The sequence below is a fragment of the Macrobrachium rosenbergii genome, chromosome 41, assembly GCF_040412425.1.
Source record: "Macrobrachium rosenbergii isolate ZJJX-2024 chromosome 41, ASM4041242v1, whole genome shotgun sequence".
In the NCBI taxonomy this organism is placed as follows: Eukaryota; Metazoa; Arthropoda; class Malacostraca; order Decapoda; family Palaemonidae; genus Macrobrachium; species Macrobrachium rosenbergii.
Genome location: NC_089781.1, coordinates 56,257,908 through 56,273,936, shown reverse-complemented (window position 1 = coordinate 56,273,936; position 16,029 = coordinate 56,257,908). Strand labels below are relative to the sequence as shown.

Genomic DNA, 16,029 nt, shown 5'->3' with positions numbered 1-16,029 from the left:
CCATGGGCCAGCAGCCGAAATCCCCCCCACCCCGCTCCCAAAGGGATTTTTGCAGACCACATTTTTCCTATACTTTAAAGTCCGTAGATTCAGATTCTGGTTGTCTGCACTCTGGATTTTGGCTGCTACAGCCAAAAATTGAAAAATATTCAGGACAAAAATTGGATAAAAAAAGTTAGTTTTTGTCACGCACAGAAAAAAAACAATATATGAAAATGGTAAGGAACTATGGGTTTTAAAATACGCTGAATCGAATGAAATGGTTTATTTCATCGAAAAAAAAAATAGGAGTCAGTAGGTTATTTAGGTTTAAATATAAATTTTTGACTCTCAAGAAAAATGCATATTATTATAGTTTGCTCTCCTTTCTTTTAGTGAAGTGACAGAGAGAATATCCATAAAGAGCATGTTTTTTAGATGCTATTTCATATATAATATGTTATATTTTGTCCAAAATTAAAGCAAATATATACCATGAGAAAAATTATCTTCACCGCTTAGGAGGCGGTTTATTCTCGGGTATAGCCATCTGCTATTTGGAGCATAGACCAGTTGCCTCCCCCCTCCCCCCACCAATATATCTGTGCAGACTCTACCTTTTTATTTCTTTAGAGTCAGTTGATTCAGAGTATGATTTTCTGCACTCTGAGATGTCGAGATTTTGGCTGCTACATCCAAAATTTTAAAATAATTTTTAAAAATCTAATTTCAAATAATTTCAAAAAGTGTTAGCTTAACTAAGTGGGCAAGGAATAGGTCATGTAATTTGATGTCATTTCTCATCAAAAGACAAATTAGACTAAATCATAGGATTTTGGCCCAAAGAATCCAAGGAAAACAAGAAAAGAAATTAAATTGATAAATCTTTGGTTTTTATTAGAAAAGAGAGGATTCGAAATATTACTGGGTTTTTAAGAAATTTTGTGATACAGGTACAATAAACTAAAGTATTCCTTTAAGAAATAAAAGTGCATTTGACATCTAAAATAAATAATGAATTAAACCCAAAAGCAAATCCTATTATGTCTCCACTTGATTTTGCATGGCGATTTATAGTTTGTTCTGTTGTGATGTCCACTGCATTTCTACTACACCTAACACCTGACCTACTCACACTTATGCCATGGTGCAGCAGTTCCTTGGCTCCTGGGTGAGATTTATTCAGATTGAGCATTGAAAGCATGTACAGTAGATCGTTGTGTACCTAGCATAGTTTGGATGGTCATAACAAAAGAACATCGGACATAACTGTTCTAGGCAAGATATGTGTAAATCAAAGTTGCTCTCTTTAGTTGCCCTCTGGAAACGCAAGACAAGAAGAACCTTGTCCATGTAATCAATCCAAAACTTAGCTGTTTTCCCATGTTCTCCTCTTCTGAGTTCTTCTTTAAAAATATTGTATTGTTGAATCATTGCAGTGCAATCTTCATTGGCCAATGCTTCGTCCAGCAATGCTCTGCTTGGGGAATGTGCAAGACGTTCCATTATATCCCGAGCTCTTCCTTTCCAGAGGGTTGTTACATTTGATTCAAAACTTTGTAAAAGTCTTGTGAACAATTATAGCTCTGTTATAGTGTTTTCCTGAAATCACTTTGTTGATAGAACCACTGACACATATTCCTGACTCAATTAAAATCTCTTCAAAACCACTTGCACGCACGCGTTTCCCAATCACTCCAAGAAATGCACATATTGTATGGAAAACAACTAACCTAACAATAACATCTCCAAATGCATTCGGATCCTGCCACACAATTGCATATGCTTTTTTAGCAACTGCTGAGTCAAATGTTACAATTGTATATGGCTGATTGACCTCCCTGGAAGCTAATTGGGACAATTTAAGTATGTGCTGTACAGTGGCATTTTCTGTGACTGGCGCATTAATTGGAGGCATATACTGTACTCTTGATTGAGCTTCTCCATATTCTTTCACTCTCTCGTTTATAGATTTCCAACCTGCCCAATAAGGAACCGTTTGAAATGATTCCTTTGCCATGGCTCTACTGAGCAACCACAAAGAGTCAGATAACTTAGCAACATCATTCACATCTTTATTGGGCGAGGTAAGCAAAGACGGTGCAAATACTGGTTCAGCTTTTGGCTTCGAAAAACATGGTTCTATTTCCTTAGGCATATAGCTGATCGGTCGTTTCTTAGTCCGAGGATTCCTGCTTTTCTCTACGACTTCAAACATTTTGTCATTTTCACTAAATGATAATTCTTGTTGTTCCAGCTCCAGTTGATGTTTGTTCTGTCAAGTCAAAATTGTCCCAACACAAATGAGTCACTCTGTTATCTTCCACCTGAATGCCTCTTGGAAGAATTCTCTCTGTCTTTATGATATTATCACACATTGCAGTCTCCAGTTCAAGCAAGCAAGAGTATGATGCACAGCGACCAAAACGATGCAATATTGTTACAATTTCTGCACTGCCTGTAAGATGCCGCAATGTCAGGCCTATGAGTAGATGCTATGGCATCATCCTCTTTCCTTTTGTTGCAGCTTTACATAAATCTTGAGAGATAGAACGTACTGGTATCTCAGTGGTCTCAGCTGCTTTGGAACCACCTACGATCAACTTTAAAATCCTAGTAAAAGTTTGGATACTTTAATATTTTCTCCAAGCAAAAATTCTTTTGCTGGTGGCCAAGGCATTTCTGGAGCTCCTCTTTGGCCATCCAAAATGGCTCTTCTTAAAATCAGAGCAGCCTCCTCAATTCTCTTTGACTCAGAAGCAGCCACTTCAAATACAACTTCTATAGCCTGACCTTGATGAACATTGGGTGAATATACTAGTTCACTCTTATGATCTGGCTGCCAAAACTGTAACTTGTTACCAAATTATTTTAACAGTTTATCTTTTAGCTCATAAGTTTTGTACTGAGGATTGTAGAATTCCGGAAATTGCTCTTGCAAGAAGAGTAGGTACTTTTCTTTTAGCACTGACAGCCTTTCAACATTTGCTCCTTTTATGTTTTCATTAACGTGCTGGCACATAAAATCAAAGACAGCATTATGAGCTTCTTGCTCTTGTTTTACTGTAGGGTTTTCCATTGCTTTATAATTACGTTCTTGTAATCTAGTGTAATGTTTTCTACAAGTAGGATGATAACGTGCTTCTCTTGCCTGAAGGTCATAATCGGTAATCTGGCCCAGCATCTTGAAGTCCTTCAGTCTTTCTGCTGCTGCTGCTGCTCTGATTGTATCTTCAGCTGTTTGCGTTTGGCATTTGTTGGGAATTTCGATGCGCCCATTCACCTTTTTCCTGTACCTGTTGCACATTAAACAAACAGTCGAAGGAAAATGTGGTGTTGGCGCTTGTACTTTTTTCAATATCCTTTCACTCTTTGATCTAGAGGTAGTACCCTGATTTTCATCAGCTGTACACTTTCTCTTTAAGATTCTGGAAACGTTAGTAAAGTTCTTATAACACCAATTGTGAGTTCCATGTAAATGTTTAAGAAATGTTTTTGGAATGTTATCACATATTGCTTCAAGTCTTTCATTCGGTTTGTCACTTTTTTGTCTAATTAATTTTTTTTTCATGGATCATATCAAAACTGTGGTCTGTTAAAGGTCTCACATTCTTTTCTGAATTATTACTGTCATAGTGAATTATACATGTTTGTTGCGATACCTTTATTTTTCCTTTTTAGTTAATTTCAGCTTCAATGGCTTTTCATCTGAAGGAGATTAGTGGCCATTAAGAGTTCTAATACCTAAAAGTAAATAAAACCCTTATTAATTATAACTTAATAAAGATACAAGACATTATTGCATTAAAAGTAACAAAGATTCTTGTCAAGAATATACAGTGCAAAATCATTAAGAATATATGTTCATCAATATTCTCTGCTGCATATAGGCTACTGTGCTCATATAACATATTCTCTGCAATCGTCAATTTTAGTTTTACCAAGTACTTTGATAAATATTGGTGATAGGGCTTTAGAACTATAAAAATTGAATTCCTTGGCCCAAAAAACCTATAAGAATATATATCACAAAGATATAAGTAGAAAAAATTATTAGTAATATTTTTTCCTTTTGCGCCCCAATATGAATTCAAAATGGCCGCTGTTACGGCCAAAATCACCAAAGCCGAAGTGCAGACAAGCAGATTCTGATTCTATGATCTCTAAAGAATAGGGGGGCTGCAAAAATCCCTTGGGGAGGGGTGTCTATGGTGGGCCCACGGTCTATTACATTCGCGCCTTGCTAGTTCAAAAATGTTCATACAGTCGTCCAAAATGACACGAATTTCATTCATTTTGAAAGGAGGGCGAATTTCGCTGAAAACTTAGAATTGCTGAAACCCACGATATTAGTTATAAAATCTTCAATTATGCTTGCAGTGTAAGCAAATTATTTTCAGATGATGGAAAACTTTAGTAATGTTATCTGATGATTATTGCCAACACATTGTTTTGTAAGAACGATCATAGGATATGGATGGTAATCCTACATGCAGGGATTGTGTGCTCTGGTGCTTTCATTTGGCTAAACTCATCGCCTTTTAACTCTGAGTAGCTCCTAATTCTAGTCACCTCTTACTCATTTCAAATTTCCAGGAATGAATGTTGTAGCATGGACTTTCCTTTTATCTTTGCTCTAAGGTAGTACATGAGCTGCTTCTTTTTCATTTTATAGTTTTTGGAAAGCACTTTTACAATAACTGAAGAATCTATTTTTGTGCCTAATCATCTCGATTAATATACAAGAATAATTGCTGTCGTGCCTATGGTCAGTGCCCTACCGCCATGGTGGAAAAGTCAAATGCTGACTAAGCAAAAAAAAAACCATCCAAACAGAACTCTCACGCCATCATCGAAGGGTGACGTCACCAACTAAAGATATTCATCTTTTCTCTTGTCCAACACCTTGGCTTCCAACGTTGACCCACTATTTCCACGACTAGCATGCAAGGTCTTTTCTCTTGGCTGCCACCTTGGCTTCCAACACTGACCAACTATTAGCACGACTAGCATGCAAGCTCTTTTCTCTTGGCCCCCACCTTTGCTTCCAACACTGACCCACTATTTTCACAACTGGCATGCAAAGTCTTTTCTCTTGGCCACCACATTGGCTTCCAACACTGACCCACTATTTTCACACCTAGCATGCAAAGCCTCTTCTCTTGGCTGCCATCTTGGCTTCCAACACCAACCCAATATTTTCACAACTGGCATGCTAGCACTTTTCTCTTGGCCGCCACCTTGGCTTCCAACACCGACCCACTGTTTTCACAACTGGGATGCAAGCTCTTTTCCCTTAGCCACCAACTTGGCTTCCAACACCGACCCACTATTTTCACAACTAGCATGAAAGCTCTTTTATACTGACCCTACCTTTGCTTCCAACACCGACCCATTATTTTCACAACTGGTATGCAAGCTCTTTCCTCTTGGTCACCACCTTGGCTTCTAACACTGACCCAATATTTTCACAACTGGCATGCAAGCCCTTTTCCCTTAGTCCCCAACTTGGCTTCCAACACCGACACAATATTTTCTCAACTGGCATGCAAGCTCTTTTCTCTTGGCAGCCACCTTGGCTTCCAACACCGACCCACTATTTTCACAACTGGCATGCAAGCTCTTTCCTCTTGGCCACCACCCTCGCTTCTAATGCTGACCCAATACTTTCACAACTGGCATGCAAGCCCTTTTCCCTTAACCCCCAACTTGGCTTCCAACACCTACCCACTATTTTCACAACTGGTATGCAAGCTCTTTTCTCTTGACCCCATCTTGGCTTCCAACACCAACACAATATTTTCTCAACTAGCATGCAAGCTCTTTTCTCTTGGCAGCCAACTTGGCTTCCAACACTGACCCACTATTTTCACAACTGGCATGCAAACATTTTTCTCTTGGCCGCCACCTTGGCTTCCAACACCAACACCACTATTTTCACAACTGGCATGAAAGCTCTTTTCTTTTGGCACCCACCTTGGCTTCCAACACCGACCCACTGTTTTCACAACTGGCATGCAAGCTCTTTTCTCTTGAACCCACCTTGGCTTCCAACACCGTCACAATATTTTCTCAACTAGCATGCAAGCTCTTTTCTCTTGTCAGCCACCTTGGCTTCCAACACTGACCCACTGTTTTCACAACTGGCATGCAAGCTCATTTCTCTTGGCCGCCACCTTCGCTTCCAACACCAACCCACTATTTTCACAACTGGCATGCAAGCTCTTTTCTCTTGGCCGCCACCTTGGCTTCCAACACCGACCCACTATTTTCACAACTGGCATGCAAGCTCTTTTCTCTTGGCCGCCACCTTGGCTTCCAACACCGACCCAATATTTTCACAACTGGCATGCAAGCTCTTTTCTCTTGGCCGCCACCTTGGCTTCCAACACTGACCCACTATTTTCACAACTGGCATGCAAGCTCTTTTCTCTTGGCCTCCACCTTCGCTTCCAACACTGACCCACTATTTTCACAACTGGCATGCAAGCTCTTTTCTCTTGGCCTCCACCTTCGCTTCCAACACTGACCCACTATTTTCACAACTGGCGTGCAAGCTCTTTTCTTTTGGCCGCCACCTTGGCTTCCAACACCGACCCACTATTTTCACAACTGGCATGCAAGGTCTTTTCCCTTAGTCCCCATCCAGGCTTCAAACACCAACCCACTATTTTCACAACTGGCATGCAAGCTCTTTTCTCTTGGCCGCCACCTTCGCTTCCAACACTGACCCACTGTTTTCATAACTGGTATGCAAGCTCTTTTCTCTTGGCCTCCACCTTCGCTTCCAACACTGACCCACTATTTTCACAACTGGCATGCAAGCTCTTTTCTTTTGGCCGCCACCTTGGCTTCCAACACCGACCCACTATTTTCACAACTGGCATGCAAGGTCTTTTCCCTTAGTCCCCATCCAGGCTTCAAACACCAACCCACTATTTTCACAACTGGCATGCAAGCTCTTTTCTCTTGGCCTCCACCTTCGCTTCCAACACTGACCCACTACTTTCACAACTGGCAAGCAAGCTATTTTCTGTTGGCCGCCTCCTTGGCTTCCAACAATGACCCACTATTTTCACAACTGGCATGCACGCTCTTTTCTCTTGGCTGCCACATTGTCTTCCAACACCTACCCACTATTTTTGCAACTGGCATGCAAGCTCTTTTCTCTTTTCCAGCACGTTGGCTTCCAACACTGACTCACTATTTTCATAATTAGCATGCAAGTTCTTTTTTCTTGGCCCCCACACTGGATTCCAACACTGACCCACTATTTTCACAAATGGCATGCAAGCTCTTTTCTCTGCATTGCCACCTTGGCTTCGAACACTGACACACTATTTTCACAACTGGCATGCAAGCTCTTTTCTCTTGGTCACCACCTTAGCTTCCAACAGCGACCCACTATTTTCACAAGTGGCATGTAAGCTCTGTTCTCTTCGCCCACACCTCGGGTTCCAACACCGACCCACTATTTTCACAACTGGCATGCAAGCTCTTTTCTCTTGGCCACCACCTTGGCTTCCAACACCGACCCAATACTTTCACAACTGGCATGCAAGCTCTTTTCTACTGCCCACGAAATTGGCTTCCAACACCGACACAATTTTTTCACAAGTGACATTCATGCTCTTTTCTCTTGGCCACCACCTTGGCTTCCGACACTGTCCCACTATTTTCACAACTGGCATACAAGCTCTTCCCTCTTGGCCACCAACTTGGCTTCCAAAACTGACCCACTATTTTCACAACTGGCATGCAAGCTCTTTCTTCTTGACCACCACCTTGGCTTCCAACGCCTACCCACTATTTTCACAACTGGCATGCAAGCTCTTTTCTCTTGGCCACCACATTGGCTTCCAACACCGACCTAAAATTTTCACAACTGGCTTGCAAGCTCTTTCCTCTTGGCCACCACCCTGGCTTCCAACACCGATCCACTATTTTCACAACTTGAATGCAAGATCTTTTCTCTTGGCCTCCACCTTGGCTGCAAACATGACCCAATATTTTCACAACTGGCGTGCAAGGTCTTTTGTCTTTGCCGCAACCTTGGCTTCCAAAACCAACTGACTATTTTCACAATTGACATGTATGCTCTTTTCTCTTGGCCTCCACCTTGGCTTCCAACACCAACACAATAATTTCACAACTGGCATCCGAGCTCTTTTCTCTTGGCTGCCACCTTGGCTCCCAACACTGACCCACTATTTTCACAACTGGCATGCAAGCTCTTTTCTCTTGGACACCAACTTGGCTTTCAACACTTACCCACTATTTTGACAACTGGTATGCAAGCTCTTTTCTCTTGGCCACCAACTTGGCTTCCAACACTTACCCACTATTTTCACAACTGGCATGCAAGCTCTTTTTTCTTGGCTGCCACCTTGGCTTCCAACACTGACCCACTATATTCACAACTGGCATGCAAGCTCTTTTCTCTTGGCCGCCACCTTGTCTTCCAACACTGACCCACTATGTTCACAACAGGGATGCAAGTTCTTTTCTCTTGGCCGCAACCTTGGCTTCCAAATCTTACCCTTATTTTCATAACTGGCATGCAAGATCTTCTCTCTTGGCCACCACCTTGGCTTCCAAAACTGACCCACTATTTTCATAACTGGCATGCAAGCTCTTTTCTCTTCGCCGCCACCTTAGCTTCCAACACTGACCCACTATTTTTACAACCAGCATGCAAGCTCTTTTCTCTTGGCCGCCACCTTGGCTTCCAAAACTGACCCACTATTTTCACAACTGGCATGCAAGCTCTATTCTCTTGCCCATAACCTTGGCTTCCAACACTGACCCACTATTTTCACAACTGGCGTGCAAGCTGTTTTCTCTTGGCCCCACCTTGGCTTCCAACATTGGTCACCTATTTTCACAACTGGCATACAAGCTCTTTTCCTCTGGCCACCACTTTTTCTTCCAACACTGACCCACTTTTTCAAAACTGGCATGCAAGCTCTTATCTCTTGGCCACCACCTTCAAGCTTTTTCTCTTTCCAACACCAAAACTGACCTATTATTTTCACAACTGGCATGCAAGCTCTTTTCTCTTGGCCGCCACCTTGGCTTCCAACACTGACCCACTATTTTCACAACTGGCGTGCAAGCTGTTTTCTCTTGGCCCCACCTTGGCTTCCAACATTGGTCACCTATTTTCACAACTGGCATACAAGCTCTTTTCCTTTGGCCACCACTTTTTCTTCCAACACTGACCCACTTTTTCAAAACTGGCATGCAAGCTCTTATCTCTTGGCCACCACCTTCGCTTCCAACACCAACCCACTATTTTCACAACTGGCATGCAAGCTCTTTTCTCTTGGCCGCCACCTTCGCTTCCAACACCAACCCACTATTTTCACAATTGACATGCATGCTCTTTTCTCTTGGCCACCAACTTGGCTTCCAACACCGACACAATATTTTCACAACTGGCATCCAAGCTCTTTTCTCTTGGCTGCCACCTTGGCTTCCAACACTGACCCACTATTTTCACAACTGGCATCCAAGCTCTTTTCTCTTGGCCATCAACTTGGCTTCCAACACTGACCCACTATTTTCACAACTGGCATGCAAGCTCTTTTCTCATGGCCACCAACTTGGCTTCCAACACTTACCCACTATTTTCACAACTGGCATGCAAGCTCTTTTCTTTTGGCCACCAACTTGGCTTCCAACACTTTCCCACTATTTTCACAACTGGCATGCAAGCTCTTTTCTCTTGGCCCCCAACTTGGCTTCCATCACTGACCCACAATTTTCGCAACTGGCATGCAAGCTCTTTTCTCTTGGCCGCCACCTTGTCTTCCAACACTCACCCACTATTTTCACAACAGGGTTGCAAGCTCTTTTCTCTTGGCCGCAACCTTGACTTCAAAATCTTACCCTTATTTTCACAACTGGCATGCAAGCTTTATTCTCTTGCCCACAACCCTGGCTTCCAACACTGACTCACTATTTTCACAACTGGAGTGCAAGCTGTTTTCTCTTGGCCCCACCTTGGCTTCCAACACTGATCCACAATTTTCACAACTGACCACCACTTTTTCTTCCAACACTGACCCACTTTTTCAAAACTGGCATGCAAGCTCTTTTCTCTTGGCCACCACCTTCACCTCCAACACCAACCCACTATTTTCACAACAGACATGCAAGCTCTTTTCTCTTGGCCGCAACCTTGGCTTCCAACAGTGACTCACTATTTTCACAATTGGCATGCAAGCTCTTTTCTCTTGGCTGCCACCTTGGCTTCCAACACTGAACCAATATTTTCACAATTGGCATGCAAGCTCTTTTCTCTTGGCCACCACCATGGCTTCCAACACTGAACCAATATTTTCACAACTGGCATGCAAGCTCTTTTTCTTGGCTACCACCTTGGCTTCCTACACCGATCCACTATTTTTACAACTGGCATGTAAGCTATTTTCTCTTGGCTGCCACCTTGGCTTCCTACACCGATCCACTATTTTTACAACTGGCATGTAAGCTATTTTCTCTTGGCTGCCACCTTAGCTTCCACCACCTACCCATTATTTTCACAATTGGCATGCAAGCTCTTTTCTCTTGGCCTCCACATTTGTTTCGAACACCAACCCACTATTTTCACAACTGTCATGCAAGCTCTTTTCTCTTGGTTGCCACCTTGGCTTCCAACACTGACCCACTACTTTCACAACTGGCATACAAACCCCTTTTTTTCTTGGCTGCCACGTTGGCTTCCAACACTTACCCACTATTTTCACAACTAGCAAGCAAGCTCTTTTGTTTTGGCAGCAAACTTGGCTTCTAACAATGACCCATTAATTTCACAACTGGCATGCAAGCTCTTTTCTCTTGGCCACCACCTTGGCTTCTAACACTGGCCCACTATTTTTACAACTGGCATGCAAGTTTATTTCTCTTGGCTGACACCTTTTCTTCCAACACCGACCCACTATTTTCACAACTGGCATGCAAGCTATTTTCTCTTGTCTCCCACCTTGGCTTCCAACACTGACCCACTATTTTCACAACTGGCATGCAAGCTATTTTCTCTTGTCTCCCACCTTGGCTTCCAACACTGACCCACTATTTTCACAACTGGCATGCAAGCTATTTTCTCTTGTCTCCCACCTTGGCTTCCAACACTGACCCACTATTTTCACAACTGGCATGTAAGCTCTTTTCTCTTGGCCGCCATCTTGGCTTCAAACACCGACCCAATATTTTCACAACTGGCATGCAAGCTCTTTTCTCTTGGCCACCAACTTGGCTTCCAAGACTGACTCATTATTTTCACCAACTGGCATGCAAGCTCTTTTTTCTTGGCTGCCAACTTGGCTTCCAACACTGACCCACTATTTTCACAACTGGCATGCAAGCTCTTTTCTCTTGGCCTCCAACTTTGTTTCCAAAACTGAACCACTATTTTCATAAGTGACATGCAAGCTATTTTCTCCTGGCTGTCAACTTGTCTTCCAACACTAACCCACTATTTCCACAACTGGCATGCAAGCTCTTTTTTCTTGACTGCCACCTTGGCTTCCAACACTGACCCACTATTTTCAGAACTGCCATGCAAGCTCTTTTCTCTTGGCCGCCACCTTGGCTTCCACCACCAACCCACAATTTTCACAAATGACATGCAAGCTCTTTTCTTTTGGCTGCTACCTTGGCTTCCAACACCGACTCACTATTTTCACAACTGACATGCAAGCTCTTTTCTCTTGGCTGCCACCTTGGCTTCCTATACCGACCCACTATTTTCACAACTGGGATGCAGCTCTTTTCTCTTGGCCGCCACCTTGGCTTCCAACACTGACCCACTATTTTCACAACTGGCATGCAAGCTCTTTTCTCTTGGCCCCAACTTGTCTTCCATCACGTTGTCATATTTGTTTCACCATATGTAATATTTGTTTATACTACTCGTGGCTTGATATGTCAATTGTCCTGGCTTACATTTGGAGGCTACCATTCATTTTAGGGCAATTAACTCAGACTAGCCTATACATAACAACTCAATCCTGGGCATAGGCTAAACAAGTGTAACACACCGGCCTACATTAATAAACCCCGGACTACTCTTAGCTTGGACTGGTACTTGACGTCATAGACGGACGAATCTTCATTTTGTAGTTGCGGTTGAGGAAAACGCCGACTCCCGCGGGTTGTTTAATGCTTCTTAGTAGGTTACATGGTGTAAACAACTTATTCCTAATGTTCCTTCCATAACTTTTAGAACTGGTTCTTAAATAGGTACTTATACTGGTTCTTATACAAGTACCCTATACTGGTCCCTGTAATACGAATGCCCTAGACTGGTTCCCTGTAATACAAAAAGTTCATTTAGGACAGCCATCTTGTGCCAAAGAGCATGCAGTCCTTAGCCTAGGCTATGCTGTACTCATGCCTAACTTAACTGTTACATTACACAGTTAGCCTGGCTTTTCATGCATAAGAGGTGGAATTGGAGTCAAGAATTGATATATATTCATAAAATTATGGAAGAATATCGCACATCTTAGCCTACAGTTGGTGGTACTGCAACCACATGCAAGCTCATCATGGTGCAACTTACGTAACATTACCATAACAACTCTCGGTAATTTGCTGTTACATTAAGGCAAAGATACACAAGAACACTATTAAGTGTTATGGCAACATGTACAATATAAACTAAGATATGTGCATACCTTTTACAAGGGAGAAATATGGCATTTGAAATGGAAAATAAGGGGAGCTACATCCCTTTCCCCTCTCAAGTCGCCAAACACGTCTTGAACAGTGCGAGTTGAGCTTGGGCAACTACGCATTTGGTTGAACTTACGCACTTACGTATGCACACTCGATCATAGACAATCTCAATTTCGAGTGGTTAATTCAATTTATTGATAAGATGAAAACCAATTCGTTTTTCCAGTCCACCAATTATGAAGGGTATTGTCATTAATTCAAAAGAAGGATTTCCATCATTACAACGTACCCACCGTTTTCACAAGTGGCATGCAAGCTGTTTCCTCTTGGCCGCCACCTTGGCTTCCAACACTGACCCAATATTTTCATAATTGGTAAGCAACCAATTATATTTTTAGCAAAACTTTTCTTCCAAATTTCATACTTTTCCAATTTCGTGCAGTTCTTGCTAAACTGTATGAACATGTCAAGACCATTTGCACACTATTAGACGTAATAATCCTGCTAAACTACATTTAATGTTGACGTACCCAGAATTTTGAAAAAGAGTTCGGCTGTGAAGAATTAATTAACTCTTAAAGGAACATTGTAAGATCATACTTTTTAATCGGGTCTCCATGAAAAATTCTACACTTTTTTATGTCTATATATCTTTTATTGAAAAACCAATTCTATTTTTGATAAATGTAAATGTTGAAAATATGACAGCAATAAGCTAAACTTCATGTATATATGTTGGAGTTTTCGCCTAACTTTTTTTATGACATTGTTTTATTGCACTTTTAAGTTTCTTCTGTTTACATAAAGCTCTGAAACACCAATCCAGGTGTAGAACCACCACTAATCCCAGTAAAAGATACACGTCAGTTCCGAAAATTACACTTGGCCCCCTTTCACCCGCCCCTAACTATAACAATGAATGGCTTATGCTCTTCGGCAAATAATTCGCCCTTTATTAACGAGGCTGATACATATTCATCAGGAGGCCCGAGTTCATGACCCTCATGCTAAATAAGCAGTACACGTAAGACGAAGCCCCCTCGTTTAACACTGGCATAAGACAGGTTTAATTTTCTCATATACCAACATCCGCATATTTGAGGTGCTTCGTTTTTTGAAAGAACTGACTCCAGACCAATTCAAGAGGTCAATGACCCTGCCTCTAGTCCTGTCACAGTTCTCTGCCAAAAGCTCATCATCCCCTCACTTTAACACAGATTCAAACAGCCACTGTTCCAAGGCGCTGAGGGTGACCCTAGACAACCAACTTTTTGACGTAATAATTTGTAAGAGTATTGTATGCAAAGCACCCTAGATGATCAAGTTTTGGTGCATTGCTGAGAATTTCCATATAAATTTGATCGTCTAGGACCACCCTTACTTTCAGTCAGCCTCGTAACATCCGCCAAGATGTCACTTCCGATAATCATTCTATGGCTCTCAATAGTTTTCTGATAGTATGGTGTTGTGACTCATTTCCTCTCCCTTTGACCAGACTTTTATTCTTCTGTCCCTCCCTGATCCTTCTCTGTTTTCTGACTCATATCTTCCATTCTTCAAGACCGGCTTTGCTCCTACCCGGGGATGGACTCTATCTATTCATTGTCTTGCCCGTTTTTCTTGTTTGCATCTTCTGCACTAAGAAACATTGATAGGAGGGAGATTCATCATTTTCAGCAACATCCACCAAGACATAGCCTATCGCTCCCCCCTGGTTTTGATCATTCTTTTGAGTAGTCAAATGAATTATGAAGATAAGTATCTCTTGAGTTCCTTCACACTGGAGGCATCATGAGAGAAATGACCTTAGACACCTGGTTGCATGAGCTGGGTGTGTAAGGTGAATGTGCTTTCCCCAGGGATGGCTTGAGCACCATCTACTGTAAATGAGGGGAGGTAGAGAAAATTTTGACCAGCTTCGTCATTTTGACCAATTTGAACTAGATACAATATATATCCTATAGACAATGTCATATATACAAGCCAAATTGTTTATGGTTATTTTTTTTATTTTTTACACGACAACAATATTTTTCCCAAAGAGTATTTTATAATGTAAAGAAAATAAAGATTATAGATTATTAATCTGAAAAAAAGAAAAAACCGGCGAAGTGGAAGGGGAAGAAAAAACAAAGCAAAGAGTTAATTTCAGAGAGATGAATAAACAATATGAGGATTCATTAGAGTGAAAATTTTATATACAGTTTTAAATAACAAATACTGTCCATTTTTTACCAACCCAAATTCAACATTAAGGGGGGGCGCTAACTGCCCCCCCCCCCACCCCTCAACACACTGGCCATCCCTGGCTTTTCCCTTTGGTAATTCACAAGTGAAGATCATCGATAATTTTACCTTTTCTTTTGCTTCTAAACGAAAATCGTTGACAATACGAGTTTCATTTTCTTACTTTTACTTGGTACTACTAATGAGAAGTCACATATTTTTACGCAGAAAATAATAAAAACTCGAGAATTATTGTTGCCAGACTGGGCAGCATTCATTTACTGATTATTTATGGAATTAATATCAGTATATGAGGTTTGTATTGGACGTACAGATAAAATATAATAATAGTAATCACCAGAAATATTTGCAAGGAACTGTTATGATAATTATCATTTCCCTTTAACAGATCTGACAATTGCCCACCTATCTATTTCCTCAAACATTGCATTTTTATGTCTACAGATACACTTTTGGTCAACCAGTGAAGGGCACTGTTACCGTGAAAATCAACAATGGAGAAAATCGACTCTGCCGCAGTGACATAACAAGACGTCAGAACGTGAGTTATCTTTCCAGTTTAAAAACTAGTTAATTTCCAGAGACATATTTACATGTACTATGAGTAAATATTGCTCTCTCTCTCTCTCTCTCTCTCTCTCTCTCTCTCTCTCTCTCTATATATATATATATATATATATATATATATATATATATATATATATATATATATATATATATATATATATATATATATATATATATATATATATACTTGAATAATTAGGCATAACAATGTCTTTAAAACACACATTTTTAATGTAATACTAACTGACTTATAAAATTTAGGCCAAGGCCAAACACTGGTACCTATGAAATAATTCAGCGATGAAAAGGAAATAAGGAAATTGAGAGTAGAGGAGGTTTTAAAGGTGTAACAGGAGGAAAACCTCGTAGTCTCACTATGAAACTATTGTTAGGAGAGGGTGGAAAGTAAGATGGACGAGAGAGAATACGAACGGAAGTACAGTAAAAGGAATGAAAGGGATTGTAGCTAGGGGCCAAAGGGACGCTGCAAAGAACCCTAAGTAATACCTATAGTGCACAGCGTGAGGTGCACTGTTGGCATCACCTCCCTGC

General features: G+C 41.3%; 1 protein-coding gene across 1 annotated transcript in view; it reads left to right on the top strand.

The window, feature by feature from the left end:
* The window catches only part of LOC136826867 (alpha-1-inhibitor 3-like), a 132,583-nt gene that overhangs the window by 36,422 nt on the left and 80,132 nt on the right, over positions 1 to 16,029 (top strand). Inside the window, exon 6 of the mRNA XM_067084375.1 lies at positions 15,355 to 15,451. Coding sequence (XP_066940476.1) covers positions 15,355 to 15,451 — 97 coding nt within the window. The remainder of the gene's footprint in view (positions 1 to 15,354; positions 15,452 to 16,029) is intronic.